This window comes from Phalacrocorax aristotelis, chromosome 7 (assembly GCF_949628215.1).
Source record: "Phalacrocorax aristotelis chromosome 7, bGulAri2.1, whole genome shotgun sequence".
NCBI classification, from domain to species: domain Eukaryota; kingdom Metazoa; phylum Chordata; class Aves; order Suliformes; family Phalacrocoracidae; genus Phalacrocorax; species Phalacrocorax aristotelis.
Window position 1 is genome coordinate 9,576,271 of NC_134282.1, and position 25,390 is coordinate 9,601,660.

General features: G+C 40.4%; 1 protein-coding gene across 2 annotated transcripts in view; it reads right to left on the bottom strand.

Moving 5' to 3' along the window:
* Positions 1-25,390, bottom strand: part of ARHGEF26 (Rho guanine nucleotide exchange factor 26) — a 65,914-nt gene that overhangs the window by 15,544 nt on the left and 24,980 nt on the right. For both annotated transcript variants that reach the window (XM_075098642.1, XM_075098643.1), the window contains exons 7-11: positions 13,591-13,743; positions 12,967-13,096; positions 10,894-10,968; positions 9,007-9,096; positions 1,585-1,739 (exon numbers count right to left, since the gene is read on the bottom strand). In XM_075098642.1, coding sequence (XP_074954743.1) covers positions 1,585-1,739; positions 9,007-9,096; positions 10,894-10,968; positions 12,967-13,096; positions 13,591-13,743 — 603 coding nt within the window. The remainder of the gene's footprint in view (positions 1-1,584; positions 1,740-9,006; positions 9,097-10,893; positions 10,969-12,966; positions 13,097-13,590; positions 13,744-25,390) is intronic.

Consider the following 25,390-nt stretch of genomic DNA (forward strand, 5'->3'; position numbering starts at 1 on the left):
AGATATTAATAAACTTATTCACTTGGGCGAAGTACATGCCTCATGCTCAGAATATCTGGGAGACTCACAGAAATCGGTCCTTTTCAATTACATCCATTTGTTTAGAGGGTCTTGGGAGAGTGACTGTGTGAGTCTGATCATTAACACGAAGTGTTCTTGAATTTTGGCTTCTGGGCCCATTTAGGACATTTCAATTCCAGCAGCTAGGAGCTGTTATAAATCAAAAGCCCCAAAGTCTGGGTAAGATGTGTTGTTATAAAAATCTGTCTTATAATCTGGACAACAAGCCATCACATAGGAAACCGATAAACAATGTAACAAAACAGATAATAGATTTTTCACTGTTTTCCCAACTCAATCATTTACTTCGCTACCAGCACAATAATACGTTACCACTACTCCCATGAGAAAAGAAATGCACTCTCTAAAAAAGTGCAGTACAACTCCCATGTGCTGCCAGTGATTTAACAAGAGGCTGTCGCAGAAACATTTCAGCGTAAGCTTTGATAAACACTAAATCTTAGAAACATGTTCACATCAGTAAGATAGCTGGGGAGAAATCTGCTCACTTTTCTTCCCACCTTTTAAGAAAAAACCCTTTCTCTTAGATATTTTTTCCCCTCCATTTTCATTTTGCCTTCTCTTTGCTTCAGTATTAGCATTTTCTTCCCAGATTTTGTATCATACCTTATCCCCAAAATTTCTTACTTGAATTATGGATGTGAAGTTTCACAAAAGGGTTTCTTTTAAAAATATCCCGTATTTGGCTTAACTAGCCAACCCAGATGCAAAACAATTGTTCTGCAGAACAGTTTTCAGCCTTGGGAATAAGGTTTATCTATCAAGTATTACCTAACGGCATCAGCAGAGAATGTAAATTCTATTCCATTCAGTTCAATTATTCTAAACCTCTCCTTGAATCTAGTGATAATTTAAATGGAGACTGCTGGAAGTGGTCGCCCACACACCATTCTCAAAAACAGCCCAACTGTGGAAAGTGGGGAGGGGAATGAAAATTTACATTTCTTTATTCTTCCAAAACTTCTCCCTTTGCTAAGGCATCAAGGATGAACTTTTTAATTTGGCTGACAATTCAGAATTTCAATTGCATTTGCCAAAAATATACCTGTTTAACTGTTAAACCACTGTTTAACAAGTGGTTACTTGTCATTTTGAAACACTGTCTGGTCAAGCAATATTAGAAACTCCGATATCTACAGAATTCATTTACTCTCTCAGACATGGCGTATCAAAACATGCAAATAGCTTCACAAATGTTTACTGGACTTAAATCGCATTTAGTCTGTATTTCCTCCTGGTTTATGCTGCAACTGTACCTGGTCCACTTCTCTTTGAATCTCCTTCATTCTTTCAAACAAACAAGTGTCTAGAAAATATGTAAAAATGCTGGGGATGCAATCAAGTTTGCCATTCCAAAGCCGGAAAGCTTTGGTTTTCATTTCCCCTAGGGTGAGGCACACGCAGCAGTCATAATAACTTTAAAAGAAAATGGTAACTCAGCTGTGCTCTTTGCGATTCAAGGAGTTGAAAAGAAAGTTGATTTTATATTTGGGAAGCTCTTACCTCTTCTTCTTGGTGATAATGAGGACATCATTAAAAAGGAAGAAGTACACCTGCTGTTTAGAAGTTCTTTTAGAAAAAAGTCCAGTGTCTTCTACATATGCTGTTAATTCACCCCTTTTTACCAACCATCGTGAAGAAGAAACCAATGGAAATGGCTACAAAGGAAGAAGACAACATTTTAATCCTTCCAAAGTAGAGATTTTTTTTTTTTAAAAAAAAGTAACAGAGTTGTTGCTTATTTGGGAAAAAAAAAAATGCTTGAACAAACTCAAAGCTCAGAGATCATGAGTTCAAGCACAAAACAGAGGTTATCAAGGTTTAAGGTATCTTCATCGTTCACATAACACACAAGTGACAGCCTGCAAATACTTGAAAACTACTCATGCACATGACCTGATTGCTCATCTCACATAAAAATGGATAGACTTGACTGGTCATACTTGGGACGGAACAGACTATGCGTGATCTTCTAAGGAGATTAAAAGAGTGTCTTCCAGGAATATGTAAGTTCTTGCAGAGTAAGCAGTCATTCTTTAAGCACGTATGAACACTGGATTTTCCTCTAGGTACCTCACAGCTTTTCTACCTAAACAGCTGGAAAGAAGAGCTTCAGCTTCTCATCTCAGACACGAGGACTGCTGGACGCTGCGCTTCATTTGCCTAAGGCCAGTTAAAGTGACGCTGTTCCTTCTTCCTGATGGTGGGTTCTGTACCACGCACAGAATTAAAAAATGTTAAATCCTGTAACAGAAATACACTTGTACACTTTGCAATAGTCTGTAAGTACAAAAACACGCATAGATGATGGAGACAGCACCGCTGGAGATGGGATTGGTCCTAATGCAGTACTGAACATCGCTATTGAGTTCAGAGTATGCAGACCTTTTTTTCCACAGAAAAGCAAAGTAGGTGAGGAAAGCCAGAAGGCTTACCCACAAATGTGGTCAAATCCATTTTCTACTCTAAGTAAACTGAAGTTCCAACACAGCTCTGTGAAAGAATGTGCAAAGCAGTATGTGATATGTAGTGTTCGAATTAGCTGTCTGTTTTAATGCCAAAACAATATAGCTTGCTCATGACAGCATAAATTCACCAGTGGTTTGAAAGACACGTCTGAAAGTTTTTAGGAGGCATCTCTTTAGATACCCACTTATGAAAGGCCATGTTAGTAATTAACTGCCCTTCCCCAGTATGAACTTCAGCCTTATTTTTCTCTCCTGTCTTCCATTTTGTCAGAAAAGGTGACTGTTATTTTTTACTACAATTGTTTTGCTGTTTGCTACTGCAGCTGAAGGGGATGGGCAAGTCAGGCTGCTCCAGGCACGCTGCTATACCGAGTCATAGACTCGAGCTCGTCAGAGCACCCTCTCAGACCAGACAAGACAACTCACTGTGGATATGTCACTGGCTCCAGGAAAAGTCAGTCAGGTTTGCATAAACCTTCATCCCTCAATTTATGAGGTATAGGTAGAATCACGCTTCCAAGGTAATTACCATACCAGACCACTTATATTTTTTTCCCTTGATAGCAAGAAGGGAAGTTTCCCAAGTACTTGCTATTCTCATTAGAACCTCTTGAAATATCATAGAGTTACCTGTCCACTCATAGCTTTATCTAAGATGGATATTTAAGGATACTATAGCTCCTCTTACTCTTTATCTAGGTGATGTAGTTGAACTCTAAGTGTTCTGTGGAGCAGGATCTCCATTTCTCTCTAGGGCGAGGACCAACACCTGCGACAGCTGAAGCAAGCCAAAGAGGATCATAGCTGCCTAATGTCAAGACCAGGCTTTATTAATCCAAACTATTCCCAACTGCGGGAGGAATAGACAGCTTCTGTTTCTCTGGGCCATGGACACCAAGGGAGATGTGAGACTGCACGTCCTGGTCATACAGAGAACAGATTGTCCCTGAAGCTGTACCGTGACATACGATGCCGGAGGACAAAGGTCCATTGCAGTGCCGGCAGCTGTCCCACCGACCAGGATTCCTCAGTCAATGATCTCACCGACTGCTGCTAGCACTGAACCAAGGAGAGCTGCTATGTGGGAATGCCTCTTCAATGACACAGGGAGGACAGGGTATTCCTGCTAGACTGTGCTGTCACCAGGCAATATTCAAAGCAAAGATACTGACCTCCTCCATAGGTTTCACCCCTCATCGCTGGAATGACCTGTTTGGGTCCTAACTTCAATACCGAAGATGCTGGTACTTTTGTCTCTGAGCTCCTTTGGGTACCGTCCACGTGCTGGATAGAGCATCTGAGGACACCTGGTACCAGTCCCCCACTGGTACCAAAAAGGATGGGGCTGAGCAACTTCTGCAAGTGAAGCCTGAGCTGCGCAACCTGTACCTTACAGGTTCTCCAGCAGCAGGTACATGGTACCACTGGAAAAGAAGAGGCATCCACTTTGCCCATGCTTACTTATATTTGTACCTAAGACGTTCCACAGTAAATAGGCGCTTACTGTTAAGTTTTATGGAGCACATATTTTTCTTCATCCCAAGTGAAATAATTAAATTTTTGTTTTACTTTGAATGTAACTTTCTGCTTATCAAACTTCCCTACTTGCTTTGCTGCTGTTCAAATTAATTATCAGTCTTGCATGATTAGACTAATGAAGACAACTGCTTTCTTTCCCTCATTTAAAGCACCTTTCACATGCTTGTAAAAAACACTTCTTCATTCAGCTTGTCAGCTGTCTTTTCGTTCTGCGTGGGTTGTCTTTTTATATCTTTTAATCGCTTTAGCTGCTCTTTACTGAACTGATGTCAACTTGTCAATACTTGCCCCATAGTATTATGCCAAAACCAAAATCCAGTGCTTTGACTGTGATCTCGCTGTTGGAAGCACAAAATGTTAACTCCCTCATTTTACATGCAGCCACCCGCGTGCTTTTGAATTCTGAGGTATGATTTTACAGTGACTCTGAAGTGGAATAGCAAAACAATTATTCCAAAGATGCTTTTTCTGCCACCACGCAGTACCACAGAACTCTCTTCCCTATGCCTTCCATTAGGTGTACTAACAGCAGGTGAAAGTTGCTTAAATTGCAAAACATAGCAGCCCTCTGGAACTGTTGCACATTGATACAAATTAAAGCCTTAAACTTTTTACCTTGCTTCAGGCTGATTTATCTCCCAAAATAACCAGAACAAGCGGTAGGGAATATCCACCCTCACCTGGCACTTGAACACAGACGTTCACTGAACAAAACCTTTGCTATACTGCAGGGACCTTTCAAAACCTGTATTCTTTCAGTGACTTCTGATAAATACCAACATATTTCATTTATCTGCTACATTTCCTAGTACTTTTGCATTCATGCTACCAAGATGGTATTACTGTATTGAATCTTGACAAAATTCCCTTCAGACACTTCCTCCCAATTAGTCTAAGCTCACATATTCTGTTTTGACTTACATGATTTTTTTTGCGGGTTTCTAGCTTTGTAGTACCCCTTAGTTTATTAAATGCCTTTTTTACTCTATTCTCCAATTTGGAAATGCAGAATTGTGTTTCAAATCCATATTTCATAAACAGATTTTTACCCAAGTCTCTGTTAGTAAATCAGAGTAAATCAGACTGGCTACAAATCACTGTAACATCATTAATTGATATTGTCACTCGCCTCAAATCAATGGCTAACTTAGACTCCTATCAAGCCAACTTTATTACTTTCTCCTAGGACTGTATCATATCATTTTTCTTATGGACAGTCATTTTATTAAAGACGCATCATTCAGCCTCAGAGGTTAGGTATGAAAGCCCAGTTTAGCCCAGTATTCAGATATGACACTCCCAGAGGAGCTCCCAAGCTCCATCACTGAAATCACAGGAAGTTTTATATCGACATTCACGTTTTAAAAATTTGGCTTACTTTCAATCAAAACTCTGCCGGTGCAGTACCTTCAAGTAACATGAAAATAATTTTTGTAAACAAACAGCTTGTATGTTTCCTGAAATGCAGTACTGGTTCCATGTGACAATACAGGAGCGTGAAATGTCAGACCGTATCCTAACAGCGACACCATCGCACCTTTCTGACTGCAAAGTTGAAAGACTCTGGGCTAGATGGGCCTTCAGTGCAGAGGTCAAACAGGTTTGTTTCATGAACACAAAAGTGTGTATGCAGAAAAAAAAACCCACAACCTTTCTGGTGCTACAGATGAAAAATTTAAAGTCTTCTGAATGTTAATTAAAAACTAAATTCTAAAGATAAGCCATGTACAAAAGTGATGTATTTGAGTAGCTTCTGTTGTACTCCCATGCAGTGCTCTACAGTTACATCTAACAGAGTTAAACAGAAATCCCAAAACAATCTATGAGGTTGAGCAAGAACAGAAATATTTTACCTAATTTATAATGGTTATAAAACAGAATTATGGCACCACAATGATTGTTTTACAGACAGAGCACTTTAGAGGAATTTTTAGTTTCTTCTCGCATAGAAATTTTTAATCTGCGCTCCAAGTGAATTCGTTACATTTTCCTAATTGACTGTATTCCAGAGGCTGCTTTTCACTTTCATATTAATTTTTCCTTAATTGCCAGAAGGGTACATCATGTATGCTGTCGCCTTTCTATATAAAACAAGCTGTCAGAACTTAGAAAGTATTGAAATTTGGCCAAAGCAGCCTTTTACACGCCAGCTGGCAAGCTCTCAAACCACAGATAAGGTCTGAACCACTAAGCAGTTATATTTAAGATGCACAAAGGAAAAAAACCACTTGCACAAAAATTACAGAAAAATGAAATACACGGAGTTGCTGTTACCCCATGAACCTAGTGAGAGCTGCGAGTTACAGCACGTACAGGGAGGAATTACACAGGGCCTCTCGCATCTGCAAAGTTGGGATCAAGAGCAATCCCAGGAGGTCCCATGGGGAGCGTTAGAGCCTATAAAACATTTAAGCACTTAGACACTGTTAGGTACTTCTGCAGATTTGAAAACTGCAAATAAAACTGCAAAGCAGATTGCTCGAGGACTTCAGACTATCCAAAATCCTATTTTAGACTGTCCAAAGACTTGAGACTATTATCGACCATTGTTAGCAAATGTAGTGATGTCACTTTTTAAGATATGGTTTGTTTATTGTTGTTGTTGTATTTTTGGTTTTCTCAGTTTTTAGTCAAAGTTTGAAAATGAAAATACTTCGGACAGGTTGATAAACACCTTTTTGGAGACAGCATTTCCTCAAAGACTGACCAAGTTCCTTTAAAGAACTGTGCTTTTAAAAACATGAACCTCCACTTACTACATCTATGGTAATAAAAAAAAGAAAAGATCTTCACCAAACAACACTCATTATGTAACAGAATGAGACATTACTTACAGAAACAGTATTTTAACAAACATTGAAAAACACAGGAAATAGTAAATATACTTGAAATATCTTGAAATCACACTAAAACCCCTACTAATGATGACTGTCTGCTATTTTTCCTACCAAAAAGACTGATTGTAGAGGATTAAAAAAAAAAAAAACAACTGAAACTGTATTTTCACTACTAGAAGGAAAAATATTTGGAATACCTCAGTACCCCAAGACAACTCAAAATTATTTGAGGGTTAACAGCACCTGTACTAGCAAAACAAAAACTCAGGATTAATAAAGTGAACTGTATTAATAAAGGTGTAGTTTAGCTTAAGTAATTTCACCTACACCAAAGCCTGCTGTTGCACAGCCTGCTGCTCCACACCATTTTGGTTGCACGCCCGGTGCTGCCACATGTGCTGGCGTAGGCAAAGCTGGGTAACTCCTGCCTGCAGGCACGACCCAAGGGCCTGGGAAAGCCAGCTGCTGGGAGAGCCAGCTGGGCTCAGGCATTGCGCACCACAGCCTCCTTGAATTCTGCAGCGTGCAGCACTCTAACGCTATCCTGCTCTCAATCACGTCCCACAGAAAGGACTCCTCCTCAAACAAACAGATTTTAAAGCAGACTGAGAATCTTGTAGAAATAGACCATAATTCCAAGAAACTGGAAATAGGCCTGGTTCATTTGGTGGGGTTTTTTTGTTTGGGGGGGGGGGGGGGGGGGTTTGGTTTTTTTTTGTTGTTTTCGTTTGGTTGGCTGGGGTTTTTTGCAGGGGGTTGGGTTTTTCTGTTGTTTGTTCATTTGTTTTGTTTTAAATTTTGTGCTGCTGTAAATCAGGATAATCAAATACTATTAGGATCCTTCCCTGGCCTAAAAATATTTACTCAGGGATGGTATTCCTACCATGTACATGAGAACATCAAGCAGCAGCAGTCGGCCTCCCTCCAGGTGGCAAAATCTTCACAGCAGCTTACTTTGTCCGTACAACAAAGAATCCTTAATTCAATAGATATTAAAAAACCATTTTGCTATAATATAACCCTTCTACTTAAAATGAAAATACGTGACAAAAGTTTTAGTTTTTTATCCTGTCACAACAGGCCTTTCCTTTGCAAGAATTAGTGTGTGATATGAGCATGTCACTAAAGTTCCACTGTTTACATATCGAACAAATACTAACACACTCTTTAAAGGAACACAGGATTTTGCTTAGAAATCTAAGCAAAACTTCAGAACTATCTACAGAGCACAGAAAAGTGACAATTCGCATGGGATCAGGTTTATCAGAACTTGTTTACACACTGACAGACGTGCTGAAGTGAGAAACAGAGCTGCTCTGCAATGCAACACCTCCCCAAAAAAACCATTTCTTTAATCCATCCAACAAGTTCCACTCTACAAGAGACTTCACCAGACTTGTCAATTAATGTACCAGGGCACTGCACAACAACGTGGCCTCCATTTGCAGCAGAGAACTGCAACAATTCTCGTACAAATAAGAAATTATGCTGTGCACTCTTCTGCTTTTGTTTTATGTAGGAGGAAAGAGGGGAGAAAAAAGCAATTCAAAATCTGACGAGCCTGGAGGAAATGAATGATGAGAGGGATGGACACTGAGGCAGAGCAACGTGTGATTCTGTGTGAACTGTGACAAGACCATCACACACATTGTTATGAATTACATACAGCAGCATGAAATTGTGCCATGACTGATATTATTAGGTATCGTCACTCCAACAGGGACAGGGTTTCATCCACAAAGGCAAACCTAGAGTCCAGACATACCTCATTCTTCAGGAATTAATGCTAATTTATCCTTTTTTAAAAATATATATATATATCCTGATACTCTCTTTCCCTGAAAAGTCCCCACCCGAAGCTTAATCCCCTTGGTTAGATGCAACATTCCTCGGTTACTCTGAGTTTCCAGGGCTTCAGCTACCCCAGAGCATGAACCCGTCCTCCTTGACTGAGAAGTCATGTCAATATTACAGCCTATGCTAATTTACTTTGTGCTGGCAACGAGCCTGTCAAACCTTAACATGTACTCAAAGCTATTCACATGCTAAGTGATTTATGGTCAGAAATAGCATCATCGTACCTTGATTTTAAATTCCAGTTGGGAGTTAATTGTGTACATCATTTCTGTCCTTTCCATTGTCCGAGCACCTTCGTTGCATAAACGCACCAGCTAGAAGTGAGACATTTATTGAACAGGTTTAATGTACTCAAGACTTGTAATAAACTCTCATTACTTTATTAAATGCACTTCTGAGGAAGCTTAAAATTTACAAAGGAACTAACATTTTCAGGCTGGGTCAGAGACATAGTGCTTTCAAGACCAGACTGCATGCAGCCCTGAGCGACCTGGTCTGCCTCAACAGCCAATTCTGCTTTGAGGCTCTGGATGACCCCCAGAGATCGCCCTCAACCTGAATTATCCTATTGTAGTATGGTAATTATTTATTCTTCAGGGGAGTCCAGATGGCACGAAGGTTCATCCAGAAGTTCTGACTGAGAAGGGTCACAGCTCTCTGATCCGAGTTACTCATCAGCTGCAAAACGAACAGCCTTCCAGAGCGACACATCAGTGCGACCTGCTGCTGCATCTACCGCGCACACCCAGCTCATTCGCAGAACGTCCCCACACAAACGTTACAGCACCATCTTGATAAACTAAGGCAAACACTACCCTAGAAAAAGTTTCATTGCAGCTGACCATTAGAATGCCATTTTAAAGCACACTACAGTTTGATTGAAGCCTGCACAGGGGGGCGGGGAGAACATAAAAATAGGGGGCAAAGATAAAGACATGAAGATGCATCCCCTGAGCCCTGCAACATCATGCATGGATCTCCCAGCTGCCAGCGGGCCTTTTCTCCTTTTGTAATCGCACACTTCACACACCATATACCGCTCCTACAGAAAAACCTGAATGCGTTGGCAGCAGCGCAGTGTTGCCAAATTTAGGATATTTTCCTAAGTAATAAACAGACAGTAATTTAGGCATTAAAACGATCCCTTGTGGCTTTTCTTAAATAAAACAGTTTGGAGTTTTTATCCTTCAGTACTCTTCCCATTTGCATTATTCATGCATGGAAAATACCAATTTTTGCCTTAAAGTAGACAAGAATTTCAAGGCCCAAGGTAATGTCCAGCCCCGATGTGTGGAGAAAGATTTTTTTCTTTTTTCCCCCTAAATAAAAATGCACAGTACTTCACATTTCACAACACTCTATGATGCACTATAGTTTCTGAAATTCTGAGCTTTTGGAGGCAAAAGATAGCCAGTCCTCAGATCCTTAGATTTTCTTTTCATACCATAACATTCTGTTTTAAAAAGTTTTCCATATATAAATATATATATTTAAAGAGTTGTTTATACATAAATATAAATGTATTAACAGATGGATTGGAATTTCCTACCAATTTAAAAAAAATGGTAATATGACTGCTCAGGTTCAAATGGAAGGAACTAGAATTTATTACACAAGTAAGCAATGTTGAGATTCCAATCCGTGCACGGAAATGGACTTGTGCTCTTCATCCATCGTTGATTCTTGGAAAAAAAGCATGAATACAGGAGAAGAGAACAACCTTGAACAAGTGACAGAAGGTGATGTGGTTAACTTCCAGTACAGTAGAAAGAATGCTGAAGTTTGCCTAGAAGATTCAGACTCTTTTCTCTACTGTCAGGACAGCGTTTTGGCTTTCTTTATACATATGGCGCACCATATGGCTTTCTGTTGGAATGACTGGCAGCAAACAGTGAACACAATGAAACAGGTGAACAAAGTGTTCATTGGTGAAGCTTCATGTTCATGAGTAACGAACATGAAAATTAATTCCCAAGTGACTTACAAAAACCAACAGCAGCCACTTCTCACGGTGGATTTTTGACATGACAGAAGCACGCAGTGCAATTCAGGAAGGAAAATAGTCAAAGCGAGAAAAATTCTGCATCCATATTAAACTGCTAAGAACGTACCTTGCTTACTTCTTTCAGGGCTTGCTTGCAGTTCTCATACCTTGGTGAATCCTTTGGAGTTTTCTGACAAATAGTCTGAAATAAAACATCAGTTACTTCAGAGGACCGAGAAGCACAGATTGTAACAAATACACAATTTTAGGTACGTATTTATTGTAATCAAAGAGGTGAAGTCACAGCTGTGGCCTGGGATAAATGAGAGGACACTAGATCACTTCTTCACAGTGCTTCATGACACTAAGGAACGCCTGCCTTGAAAGCTTTCTGGAGTAAAGTGATGTTTTGCACATCTTGGCCAACCTCCATCCCTGGCAACACGGTGGGGGAGGCAGGCTGGCCATATCCTTCCAGGAAAGGGAGGGCTTCTGCTGTCTTGCCTCTAACTTTTTGCAAGCCACAATGAAACACCACTACAGCCGTACGTAATCAGGTACTTCCTGTTTCAAGTATCATGTTAAGCTTGTCCTGGAAGCTGAAACACCCATTTATGTAGACCAGTACTTGCAATAAGGGAACTCCACCAGATTACTCTGTCTTGACCTCTTTGTGGAAAGGAACTATTCCAAATGACTAACAGAGAAGGTTCCTAAGGCTGCACTGTCGTGTGTATCATGATAAAATACACGTAACAGTATTATTTTATTAAAACAAGAAAGCACATGAAAGACAGCTGCAGCACCCAAACAGAGGAAGCACTGGAAAGTAATGAGAAGTAAAACCAACCTATAAGCTACACATGAGAGTTTTATCTATTGACAGAGTTTATTCTCGGGAGTTAGAGGTAAAGACAAAGTCCTATCAGAAACAGGCAGTTTGAATCAGTGACAGATCAGTTAAGTCACTTTTTTGATTGAGAAATGGGAACATCGTAAGGTATTTTATATTAAGTTAGTCTTTGGCTTAATTATGTTCCCTCCTCTCTGAAGGTAGCTGGAGCCAGGTAGTACTGAAACCTTAAAAAATGAATTCACTCTGAATTCTCAATATAAGGTTTACACAACCACCTCCAAGAAAAACAAATACACAAAACTGAAACAGAGGAAAATAAAATGCTTGGTTTGCTTGTTTAGATTCTTTCAGCTGAAGAGGGGAAAGAGGCAAAGGAGGAAAAAACCAACCACCAAGAAGGTGACAGCACACCTAGTGACACACCAGTGTGATACTGGATTATTATTCCTTTTTTTAGACCTAGAAATGTAATGCAGAGGGGAGAGTATTCAACGTCCATGAATGAACTAAGTAACTATCCAGATGATTAATCGAATTAATCAGTACTCAATTTGCAAATAGATAGAAGAAAAAAATTATTAATCCTCTTTCTGGATCCTACCGATGCTAGAGTCTGAGTCTGCATTTTAATCTGCACTATTGCTGGTGGTCCATCTCATAAAATTACTTCTAGCATCTTAATTGAAACACCATGAATCTGGGTGTGAACTTTGCTCCACAAATACTCAGCTGCACTTCATCACACTTCATGAGTCACCCAGTTCCTGCGCAGGAAGAGAACACCACACCATGTATCACACCAGTAGGAAAATGAACGTATCAATACTGCTCCACTCACGAGCAGCTCCCGTGCCCTCGAGAAGGGAGTTCGTGCTTCAGGGTTACACTGTGACCCTCTTAACTGAGGGTCTTAATGGCTCTGTTCCTGAAAGTAAGTCTTTACTGCAAAAGGGCCCATATCTCATCTATACGACAGGAAGTCTTGTTCTTTCTGTAACTTCTGTGAAATTAAACTGTAGGGTTTAATTTTAATCCTAACACTAAATACAATTTCTGCGCTAGGTTCCTTGGTTTCAGAATCATTTTGACCCTTTACAGTTTTTCCATTAGAATATCTAAATATTTAATTTTTGAAGGGGGACTCAGGAGCAGGAGGTACCGGTCACAGTAAGTGAACAAATGCTACAGGACTTCATAATCAATAGACCAGTATCTACAGCCCTGTACCTCATGTAAGAAAGAACATATGGAAAGACTTTAGCGAACTAGGACTTGAATATGAAAGAATGCGAGCATGGAAAGGACGTGCGTCAAGGTAAAATAGAAAAATAACTCTGTTCTCACATCCATCAGTAAGGGAAGCCGCGTAACTCTCTGCATGGGAAGAATGAGGAAAGAGATCATTGGTAAATTCCGACAGTCTTCATGGGACTCGATCCGTGATAACACCTCTTTAAATGCTGGATTTGTGGCTCTGGTGGGAAAAAGGGGGAGAGAATTAAATGGTTTGTTTTACCAGAGAATTGTGAAAGTTGCTAAATTTTAAATATATTATTTTATTAATAGGGAAGCATGGTTTGAAGGAGTCACATCAACTATGCCTTCAGCTTTATTTATTTAGACATGAGAGACCAGTATTGACATTTAGAAACCTCAAGTTCTCTGACACATGAACATGAGTGCCAGACTCCGATGTAACACGCCATGTGAAGGCACCTTTGACATTGATTAAGCTGTACTTATCAGCAGAAAGGGAATGTGACACAAGACCACAAATCAGACTGGACTATGCGGCCAGGCATGTTTTCACTCTCAATTACTTCAGAGGAACCTGCACATTAAGGAAAGCTAAGCATGTTAGTGCCTGTTTAGTTGGAAGCCGTATTTTACACCAGATACCATGGCCTACGACTCACTCCTACTACAAAGGGGGTGATTTCGCAATCGTATTTTACTATTAGTTCTTACAGTAATTTCTGCAGTGTTCGCTGCTGATAGACTTCATTGGTGCAGTACTTTACGTATGGATCAAATGTTGACGAAGTGTGCTTTTCAACTATATCACTAATATCATCAATAAAGATGTTGTTCTGATGTCTTGCTTCAAGTTCTTTAAAGAACCTGTGAAAAAAAGAAATTAATCATTTTTACAAAACAACAGCAGATACTCTCTTGCAACATTTTACACTTCACCTGACACAACCCATGACTTCTATGCCCTAATGACGATGTGAACGGTTTGTGAAAGGGTGAGATCGTTCTCTCCTTCGGCAGAACAGTGAGAGAAATCTTTACACGATACAAGTCAAAGGGTGGCGGTGGCACCTGGCAGGGCTCAGCATAAGCAATGCTGGCAAAGTTACTTCCTATTCTCTGGCTGCCAAAACCGAAACGGCATTACTGATCTGGTTCGACTAGAATTTCCAGAAACAGGGCTGCAAAAGAACTGAAACAACTTCAAGCACAACATTTACACATTTCCGCTTGTAATAAAGGAAGTACAATACAGAAATGTTCAATGAAGTAAAGCTGCATGTGAACTGCTAAACTAAGAACAAAAAAACCAATCTGCTGAGCACCTCGTCCAGCTGACTTCTTCCCCTAAAAGTGCCTGTTCCAAGAACTTCTCAGTTCTTCATCCCCTGTTCCATATCTAGGTTCCTTTGGCCTCTGAAAGCTTTCCACTCCTCCTTGCACTTCTGATTTTACCAGAAAACAAAAGCTTTTATTTTCACAATGCTCATTAGAAATATTTCACTGTGTGCGGCGTAAGAACTCACACAACACAGATTGGCATTAGATCTGTTGCAGGTCATTAGAATTCCCGACGCTGACACTCTGACACCACTGCAACCCGCAGAAACCTAGAAGCTACTGAAAGTCGCTCCAATACTAGACTTGCCTGCAGCCTTCAAAGATGATTCAGTAGAACAATCCTGAACTCTGTAGAATAAACCAGCTAATAAAACAACTCTCATATAGCACAGGGGGAAAAAAAAAAAAAGAAAAAACTTGGAACACATGATCTCCCATCAAGCTAAAACATTCTGAAACATGTTTTATTTTGTCCCTTTATTCCATTTCTTATTACTAACACTGGCTCTTTAAAAACCTGTCACCTTGCAGCATTTCATTTTACCTGCACCACCAATGTTCTCCAGAGTTTGCTTTATAAGCAAACCTCAAACACATAAGAGACGGAGAACAGGATGAACAGGAGCTTATCATACAAGTGTTTAACAACATGGGTTAACTAAAATTAAGGCTTTTTTTCACGTGTGCGTGGAAGAAGCTGCCTGAATTTAGCGGTTGCCAGACTCACTCGGTCAATCACACCATCAGAGGAATCAAGCGTGGGAAGTTTTGGTTTGGATTTTTTGTTTGGTTTTGGTTTTTTTTACAGTTCTGACATATTAACTGCAGACTGAACTGAGCGATGTTTATCAGTGCTGTCATTTAATGAAAAACAGGACACCGCCTACAGATAGATACAATGCTGTCTGCTACAGTGCACAATTTTCTTCTCTCTCTTCCCGTTTAAGTGGTGCAGCAGTACTTTTTGGAAGCCTTGCCGCTTTTGGAAGGCAGAGTCCTCCAGCACCCTTCCATCCTCCACCCATCTTATGTCAACGCACAAAACATTTCGAGTTGTCACTGACTTGCATTATGCGCTGTACTCGGGGTTTTAGTATCAAGGACAGCACTAGCTGGCAAAGCACACCAAGCTGCAGTGAGGCCTCGCACAACACATGGACAAATGCTGAAGTTAACAGTTGCCTGAAATTTCACTGGGGTCCAAGAAGGGGCAGGGGGGTGCGTCCAAGTCACACAGCCTACAATTTCTCATGAACCACAACAGTCAGATTTCAACCGCTGACCACCATGAACTGCAGACAACTGGAATTCGTTTCTACTCTACTCAGACATGTTTATAGTTGGGAAAGCTTCTCAGCACACTGCCAATTTACTTTGCTCGGGAAATTAGGAAATATAACATTTCTTCCTGCTCTATGTTATGGCACGCTGACAAGGCTTTTGACCATGCTGGGCTAGAACACCCACTTTTTGAATTTATCTGGTGCTTCACCAATGACATCATCAGTCACAGTCATTGTAAGGAACAGTAAAATTCTTGGATCATAGAAGATTAAACAAAAAAAAAAAAAAAAAAAGAGGAGCAGAAAGCAGCAGCATACCCAAGTCCCACCCCCCACAACACACACTACAAGAATTATTACCTCTGGAAACCATGCATCAGATTCTGAATCAAAGTTTGTCTTTTTTTGCATCCAATCTGCTAATTACTAGATTCAATAAGTGAACCAGACACATCATAAAACCCTTTTAACATAAAATTTTAGGGAGATTCTGTCCTAAAAATACCAGTATGAGTGGTTGAGTGATTACACTCAATTTAACCAACTACAAATTAGTTGTGCTGTGTGACTGGCTGCTTTTTTTTTTTTTTAAATACCAGAAAGGTTTCTTTAAAGCATTTGTTTCTGTCAAATCCAGAACCTTTCTGGTTAAAGTTAGATCCAATTAAGTGAAAGTCAAACAGCATCACAAAACAGCATTTGACTTCCCGCATCTTGCCCTGATCGTGTTTAAAAGAGACGTCCAATTTGCAGTACTCCAAAACTCCCTTCTCACAAAGGCTACGTGCCAAATTTAGAAATACAGGTTTAATTCATTTCCTGTTTGTTTCTTTTTACAGGACAAGATCTAGAAATACTGGAGATCTCACCTACAGTGGAGTTTGCCCTGTCTTTGTGATAAGGGTTTCCTCCTTAAAGTTGGTGGCTCCTGTGAAGGGTCTTCCCATGTCTTTCGGCAGCTCATTAACAAGCCGGCAGTCACCAACAGGAGCGATGTCCCGATACTTGCTCCGGCAATTTTCTTAAGCTGTTTTTTCCTACTTGTCGGCACTGCTTTAGTCAATGACTTATATGCACAACTTTCAAAAACTCCAGTTAATTCAGCTCTATAAACACAAATGTGCAGCGGTACAAGCACAACGTTACAAACTACTCCATACAATTCACCTTTATGAGGCCTAAACTGCCTCATTTACAATTGCGAAACTCCCGTAAACATGAACAGAAGTTCTGCTTTAACTGATGCCATGAAAAAATACACAAAATAAATGCCCTGAGAGCAACCATTTCGGTCGACATTTCTTCTCAACATTTACTCTCCCTTCACCCCTAGATAAAGATATTAATTGAGCAAGACTTACATCCTTATGAATACTGCACCTTGCTATCTGGATATTCCAAAACTAGACTGCACTGAATTAAAAACATTCAAATTAGGCAGGTAAAATAGATTTTAACTAGGCAGGCTACATTATAGTTAGAAAAACAATTATCTTATGGAATCAGTTATTATCCAGGAGCAAAAGACATGTAGAATCAAACGACAGCACATAAAAAGAATATACAGAAAGGTTGAACGTACTGCAAAAAGTCTAGATTATTTGCCTCAAGGGTCACTATAGAAGAAAACCGATACCAAAGCCTTTCTGGTGTGTGAGACCAGGGAAGCGCAGACTTGGTGGAAGATCTGAAACTGAAGTAGACGTGGAACAGCAGAAGTCACCAGAACCAGGTGATCAGCACCCGAGAGCCAAGAGGGAGAAAAAAAAATTCTGATAACATTACTAAAAGATCATTTTATTCTGTCTGCAAAATGGCAGAATACACATGGTAGCATTACCAGGTTGGTGAGAGGGACAGACAGTATAATATCGTTACTGTTTTGTATGTGGGTTACGCAGCAGTCACAGAATCAAGGTTCTGAAACATTTATCTGACTTTTTTCCTACTGCTTACGGTACTGATTTTTTTATCTCCTCGCAGGTTCATGCGATTCTCCATTGCTAACCATTCTGGTCAGCACCATTGCTCCCCTCTGTCAGACGCCCGTCGCTGAAAATATCAGCCTGTTACCATCAAAGCCATCCTGTGTGTGGAAAGGAACTGCGGCCTGGCTTGTAGATCGCTTATTTCAAAGTTCATTATTATTATTATTATTATTCTCGCTTAATGTTTTCAAAGTTATAATGACCTATATGTCTGCATAAAGAAGAGTATAATGCAAATTTAGCTTCACAGAGACGGTGCTGCTGACACATTACTACCCCGTAACAGAAAAAAGCCACTGGAGTGGAAGTAAGTACAATTTAGCTTCTTCCTCTTAGAGATAAGAGAACCGGAAAAACAATTACCAATTTCAGACAACTTCATATAAAAGTAATAAAAAATTCTGATCAGCCTCTCCAAATCTGCATCTTCTCATCAGGAACAGCAGCTTAGTATCTGCGTCAAATTTTTTTTTTTTTTGAGGGGTGGGGGGTGGAATTTAGAATAGTAAAAATGGGGAAAGTTAGAGCCTTATTTCCATCGCACTTTTATGCTGCATCAGAATCGGAGCTTTTAGCAAAAGAATGGCTGAGAAGAGGGTGATCAAAGAGAGGGACAGAAATTAATCAGTTTGTTACAGGAGTTACCACAATCTAAATAATGGAAAACAACGCATACATACACATATATTTAAAATGGCAAACACTGCAAAGTTAACAGCCCATAAAAGTACCTTTTATTAGGTAATTTCCACTGAGAAACTACAAAACCAACCAAACAAACAAAAGAAGAGCCCCTGACAGCCTATTTGTTCATTCTGCAACAAACTGGAGCAACTTTCACATGCCTAACCACAACTAACTGTCCTAATGGTAAGCCGCCTGCCTTTTCAACTATTTATAGCATTCTGGCACAAATCCAGAACAATAAAAAGGCCACGGCAACCCTGGCAATATATTCTGTTACAGCCAGATTCCCGAGATAGCGAATAAATGCTCATGGCATCTAGCTCAATGATATGCATTTCAGAAAAACAAATCTTGATTCAACCAATTAATACTCACTGACAAATGAACGCAGAAAGAACACTCTGTGGCACTAGAAATGTAAATCTTTTTGATAAATTATAAAGACATCACAACAGGAGTCTTCATTTTAAAATCCTCTCCCATGCTGAACCAAGTAATGCTTTTTATAGTACTGAGGAGGAGGGTTCTTCTGCCTCTGTTCTCGAGACTGAAAAGTTACTTACATACTCATGTGTCACAGAACAAAGGGATCTCTTGCATGTCACAAACAATGACTTTATAAATCATTTTGTGAAGCTTTCTAGCAACAGGGATGAGGCTACTCCCACGTAACAGACTTGCTAGAACGGCCAAACTAACAAACACAACAAGCAGAGACCTTGGAGAACGGAGCAGAACAACTGGATGCATAACTTGCCTCCTGCTCTACAAACCCGAGCTGTCACCTGCAACCCCTACGTTCACAATGACCAAGTGCTAGTACTAGCAAATACTGATGTGTTTACTATATGTAAGGGAACTAATCAATCTTGTTATCTGGGAAATATTTTCTGCTAACATAAAAAAAAGAACCATACAAAAACATAAATTAAGCATTGCTTAGTCTTGAGGGAAGTGTATCAGCCAAAGAACTCTCCACCACAGTCTAGAAATAGCAGTGATTTAGAGAGTGCCCAGGAAATTCTCCAGATGAAGTCTGGAATTTGTCATTTCATTTCAAATTCCCCCATCAGGCTCCTGCCCCCCTTCCCTTTCAGAGCCCAGCAGGTACCCCTGTGAGTAGCACCACAGCCACTCACCTCCCGGCCACCCTGCGCCAGAGGGAGACTGCAAACACTCCCAGGTTAATCTTCCTCACAAGGGCACCTGTGCCAAGTTGGCAACCGCCTAAATCCCATAACTGAAGGAAAACAAGTTCAAAGTGCAAGTGTACTAGTCACCATGTTACGCTGTTTTACAGCCCTGTGTAGGTGCTGTTCAGAAGGCAAAGCAGCAATGCCTGTCACGGGAAGGGCAGAGGGGCAGGAGGACACCACAGCACAGATCCGAGTGCTGTCAGGCTTCTCTCTGTGCCATTGCAGGCACTTCAGCCTCTTTCCTACACAACTGTAGAAGTTAACCAGGGCAGCAAACTATCACACGTGCTTAAAGGTAGGCAGAAAGTTGCAGGTTTTGATACTGCTGCACAGGAAGCTGCTTTTCCTATGAAATGTACAGATAAACACCACTATACGTGACCATCATAGGGATGCAGCCATATCCACAGTAGAAGTTACAGTATGACATGCAGGTTAGCAGATGCCACACTTTGGCAGGGAAGTTTTCCTAGGTATGACCACTGCACAGACCAACCTCTCTGTTGTCCAGAGTAACATGGAACAATGCAATGTAACTCATCCATCTGCCTTGAAAGCTTTTGCCTCATGAATTTGAGGTTTAAAATCTCATTTAAACAAAGCATATTGACCCAGTGATACATGAGAGGAGCCAAGGGAACAAACACATATCCTCCCACTATAGCACCATTGCCGAACACAGATATTTCCAGACATACTAACAACTTGGTGCCTTTTCAAAGCTACACATTATTTTTATCCAAGAAGGGCAATGGCAGTTCTCCGAAGCCAGACTGACTTCTTGAAGACTTATCGCCCACTCTCAACTAAGAAAGGCTGTTTCTTCATTCCTCATCAGTCCCTGTACAAGGAAAGCAGAGATGCAAGTTCGAGTAACTGTTGACCATCCATCCACTTTACTACCAAAGAAACGCACAGATAAATACAGTGTTCCTCTTTTGCGCTTCCTGCAGCAACAGTAAATGTGAAAACCGGTGAAAGATTCATAAGCTACTACTAGAACAAACCCTGCAAGTCCTAACAGCAAAGCACAATTGCTTGAGAGGATCTGTGTGGGCACTAAGTTTCAGACGATCGTGACAGTGATGCTCTGCAGGAAAGGACACAGAAACACCTAATGGATAAATAGTTCTTGGGTTACAGATGGAAGGCTTTAAATTTTTTAAGTACTTTTGTTCTACTGTCCTTAAACACAAATATTCACATAACTCTCTATACAGAGGTTAGGCCACAGAAGAGGAGCCAGACACTCCAGGAAGACAGCTACGAATCCTGCTGTCGGATTTCTGGTTTTTTAATTTATTTTTTAATTTATTTTTTTAAAAAATATTTTTACATAATATGTGGATAGATTTCAGTACAATTAAGTATGGCAGCTGGCAGCTTCATGCCATAGTTCTGGTGACGCCAGCTTTCACAGCTCTTGTCCAACTTGTTAACTCCTTTTCCTACCATGCTCTTTCAGGTACGTCACCGCAACTGCCTGTGGGCTGACACTTGATGAGATCTGGGAACTGCTCCAACGGGGTTGCAAGGGAGGCAAGACAAGGAAAACTCTGACCAGGTTTGTTTTGTGGGTTATTTTTCAGCTACATCTCGCCTGTTTGGCAGCTGGCTGAACTAAGGGAGTAATGGGGAAGGGGAAACCTCCAGGCACCACTAGCACCAAAACTGGACCTTGTACACTAGTGTGCAAAAAACCCAAAGGATACAAATCAACAAACTCCACTGTGCTGGTACTACAACAGCCCTCTACAACAGTTCGGGTCATTATGGTTCTTTTGGATAAACTCACAATTTTAAGGCCATTCATCTAGAATATGGTTTCAATCGTCCTTGTTTCAAACAATATTTCATCTCAAAATGAGTTATTTTTATTTGATGCCAAAACTATTTGTTCCTGGGTAACAGAAACCATCTTAAGTCACTGGTGAGGGAAGATTTGGGGTTTGGGTGGCGTTTTTTTTTCTTTTAAGGAAAGTAGCTATACTGTTAGCATTAAAAACGGTCATTAGGAGACAATTAGGTAAAGAAGCAGGAATTCTTCGGCTGAGGACTTCAGCTAGAGAAAGAAGAAAAAAGCATCTCCAGAAGTACTTAATGGCAGAAATAAAGGAAAAACTGAACACAAAGTCCTAGACCAAGGACCAGCAGAAGAGTTTTGAAAAGTAATCTAATTACAAGAGGAGAAGTTCCAAGGGGACTTGACAGTGAGTCCTCATAGGAATCTGGGACACTGAGTTACACACCATCTGTGCTGCATTTCCACAGAAAGATAAATTGACAGTACAGAGTTTCAGAGTAATAAATTTTTCACAAAGAGACACAAAGACAATTAATTTGTCAAAATAATTTTGGCAGTAATACAACACACAAAGAATACTGTGAAGACAGTGTGCAGATGAGGTTTTGAATACAAGCATAGACAGGCAAGACAAAATTGCTAGAATTGTCTACGGAGTGAGAGGTAAAACAAAGTAAGAGTCTAATGGCCACTATTCAAGAATACTGTTTTTGTAAATTTAAAATAGAAATTGAATTATCTTTCATCTGACAAACACTGTGAGTACTGTCAAGCTTCAGCAACCACAATAAAAAAAAAAACAAACCAGTAAAAATGCACACCTAAATCATGCAGTTAAGGTGACACAGCAATTTTAACTGATATCTCACAGCCACAGGGGCGTTGCAATTTCTTCTGCTGAACCTTTTCCCAAGAAATACACACATTATTGCTCACTATTCCCTGACATTTGCTGTCACTTCAGTTCAAGTGAGACAAGGAAGTAGAATCATGTTTTGTGGGGAAGAAAAAAGAACAACCAGAGACAGTATTACTTGGGAGAGATTGTGAAGGCCTTAAGAGAAGACCAGAGTAGCACAGAAAACAGCCAAGTGGTTAAAGGTGCAGACTGTACCCTGTGTCTTTTCAGGTTGACTCAGCCCTACTGCAGAAGTTTAAATCAGCCCTACCACAGAGGAGCGTTGAGCAGGCCTGATCTTCAATTCTTTCCTCCCCTGGCATGCAATCACTTGAGAGTTTTGCAATCATATTATTTCAGGGAAGTTAGGGGGAAAAAAAGAATGTATTGAAAACCACCCTGATTTACTCCAGACAACTCTTGAGTAATACTCATCAAAAGCATGGGTTCCCTCTATTCTTCAATCAGTATTGCAGTTTGTAATGAGGGGACCTTCATCTGTTACTCTTCATCTTGGCAAACTGCAGTCATTTAGGTTTCTATTAGGTGGTAAAAAGAGCTGACATATACAGGGTACATCTACACTGCCAAATAAAAAACCCTAAAACCCCAACAAGATACTTAATGTACTACTTCATCATGTAATCTTTCAGAACCAATACCCTGAAGGGTCTACTCTGAGCAAAGCATGAGATGGCAGCTCCAGTCACCTTGAGTTTTTTTAAAAAACAAAATCCAGCTACATAGTGTCTATTTTAATTAGCGAAATAAGTAAACACAATCATTAACATGATCCAAAGGTCATTAGCACCAGCTAATACTATTTTAAAGGGATTATGCTGTGTCTATGCAAAGCTTGACAAGCATTTCAAGATCTGCTGGGTAAAACACCAGGAAAGCAGGATGCTAGAGAGAAAGAACATGGTTACACGGTCAGCATTTAAATAACGCCGCAAATGACCCTTGGGATATAGAAGATTTTCTGAAGAAATACAAGTTTTATGCAACTAATATTTAAATTTCATATATCCAGCATTGCGGGGGGGGGGGGGGAACTAATCATGAAGACAGTTGAAGTTTTATGTTTATGTTGGTGTTTCTTGAAGATACAGTACAATCCATTAGAGTGACAAAGTAAGGCAAATTTATTCTGGCTTCTGCTCCCATCTGGTTTTAATAACTGACTTCAGGCTCACACTAAATTCATTGGTAACAGATACACAACTGCAAATGCCCTCCACCAACACTTTCTGTGCCATTCACAGTGTTACTGAAGGTTCTCAGACAGCCTCTCCAGAAGTCGTATTTTATAACACCTCTGAGCAGGCCTGAAGGCAAAGATAAGGATGCCTGAGCAGAGACTGTGAAATCTAACACAAGAGCTATATTTATTTTCAAAGGATCGTGCAAGTCAGAGACAAGCAAATCATGAACAGATTCCGTTTTCTCTACTGTTACTGTCTCTATTAGCTGGCATTCCTTCAGAGGGGCATCTGAAATGGAGAACGCAACAGACAGCTTGAGCGTGACTTTACACAGAACAGAAGGGAATGTACTGAAAAACACTGTGCTTCACTTTTCTACTCTAAACCAATATTATATTAAAATACTGACTGTTCACAGAAAATATTTTAAGAGTTCAAACCCACCCCCACTGGCAAACCCAATAGTAAATATCTTAGGCTAAGAAACTTTTCCACAGGTACCAGCCAAAACAGCACTTCCCTGCTTTGGTTGCCACTGTGACTGCGGGTGACATGTCAGAGCCACAGAAAGGAAAGCTCTGGGATCCATGTCCGGATCACCAAGGAGGGCAGTGCAGCAGCTGCGGGAAGAACAGGCTCACCCACAGTCAAGCAGTGTCATCATTCTCCAGTCGCTGTGGCAGAGTCACTGTCCAAATACCTTCCTATCGTGTCCTTCTGCACTTAGCAACAGCTGGCCAGAGTTTACTCTGCTTACATAGCATGAAAATACACCACGAAGGTGATGGATAGAAATCTGTGAATTTGGGATATTCTTTTCAATATGTTTAAGTGAATAATTTGAAGCTAAAGGCTTATTGTATTTTCTGGAAAACTAGGCATTTTCTTCAAGGGCATTTTTTGTATAGGTAATTTCCAGGCATTTGCTAAATTAAGTAGTAGGCAATGCGTATATTTGTATAAAAATTTCTAAACTTGTTTAAAAAAAAAAAAGCATGCTTCCTCTTAACTTCTGTTCACCCAAGAAAATGAGCTGAGGGAAGTATGATTCTGTTCAGATTTGTTGTTCCCAAGTACTGAAGTCATACATCTCATCTTGTCTCCAATAAGGAAGCTAAATTACAAAAAAACAATCACTGGGTCAGGAATGCAAGTACCAACTGCATATTATTTTACAGTTACTGCTTACCAATGCTGCTAGTCATTTGCAAAGAAACAGTGCGGGTCAACCCAGAGAGTTATTTCAGCTGCCTGAAGAACCCTCTAAACAAGTAATTCCTGGATATTAAAGCCAAAGAGTTCAGCCACGAGCGCCGATGTTGGAACAAACCATGAAGGAAGCAATCTGAGGAAACTCAAGGACAAATGCGCTGTCCCAAGTGATCAATATGATGCAAACCCATAAATGTGTTCTGTGGGCACATACAATTTAAAGAAAAACAAATGGTATTTTGGACTTGCTGCTCTACAATACGTCCTCCAGAATCCCTGGAATCTCCTGACAATCAAAACAGGCCCCACTGGCAGTAAAAGCAGATTCTGCAGCAAGGCTGGGAGAAAGGCAAAAACCACAAGTGGTAAGTTTAGCAGTGCTCTGCAACACCTCAAAAACCCAAGTGCCATGTACTGCCTGAGTGCTCACCAGCACCTGCCGCGGGTCAGGGCAAGGCACCAGCTCCTGCACAGAGCCACCGGGTGCCTCACATCCTGCTTCCAGACCACTTGGGAGGATTTTCCTCCCTCTTGTTCCCATTACTCATTCCACCATATCCAAGATAATCACTCGGCCTTACTGATAAGGAAGCCACTTAATCTGCTTCAAAGCACCCAGTATGAACAGCTTGCTTTGAAAGAGCACAGAAATTCTCCCCCAGATGACACCTCAGCATCACTTACCCAACAGGGTAACCACGCACAGCTGGATGCCCTCAAGACATTACTCAGCTTTCTTCAAAAATTGCTAACAGCAATAACTGTGATACAATACAAAACACCAACTAAGACCATCAGTCTAGACCAAATAGGACATTAATGACTTATATCACTGTCTTACCTGGAAGTCAAATCGGTAATCTGTAACTTATGAATAATTCTCTTCATTATAGTTCACCT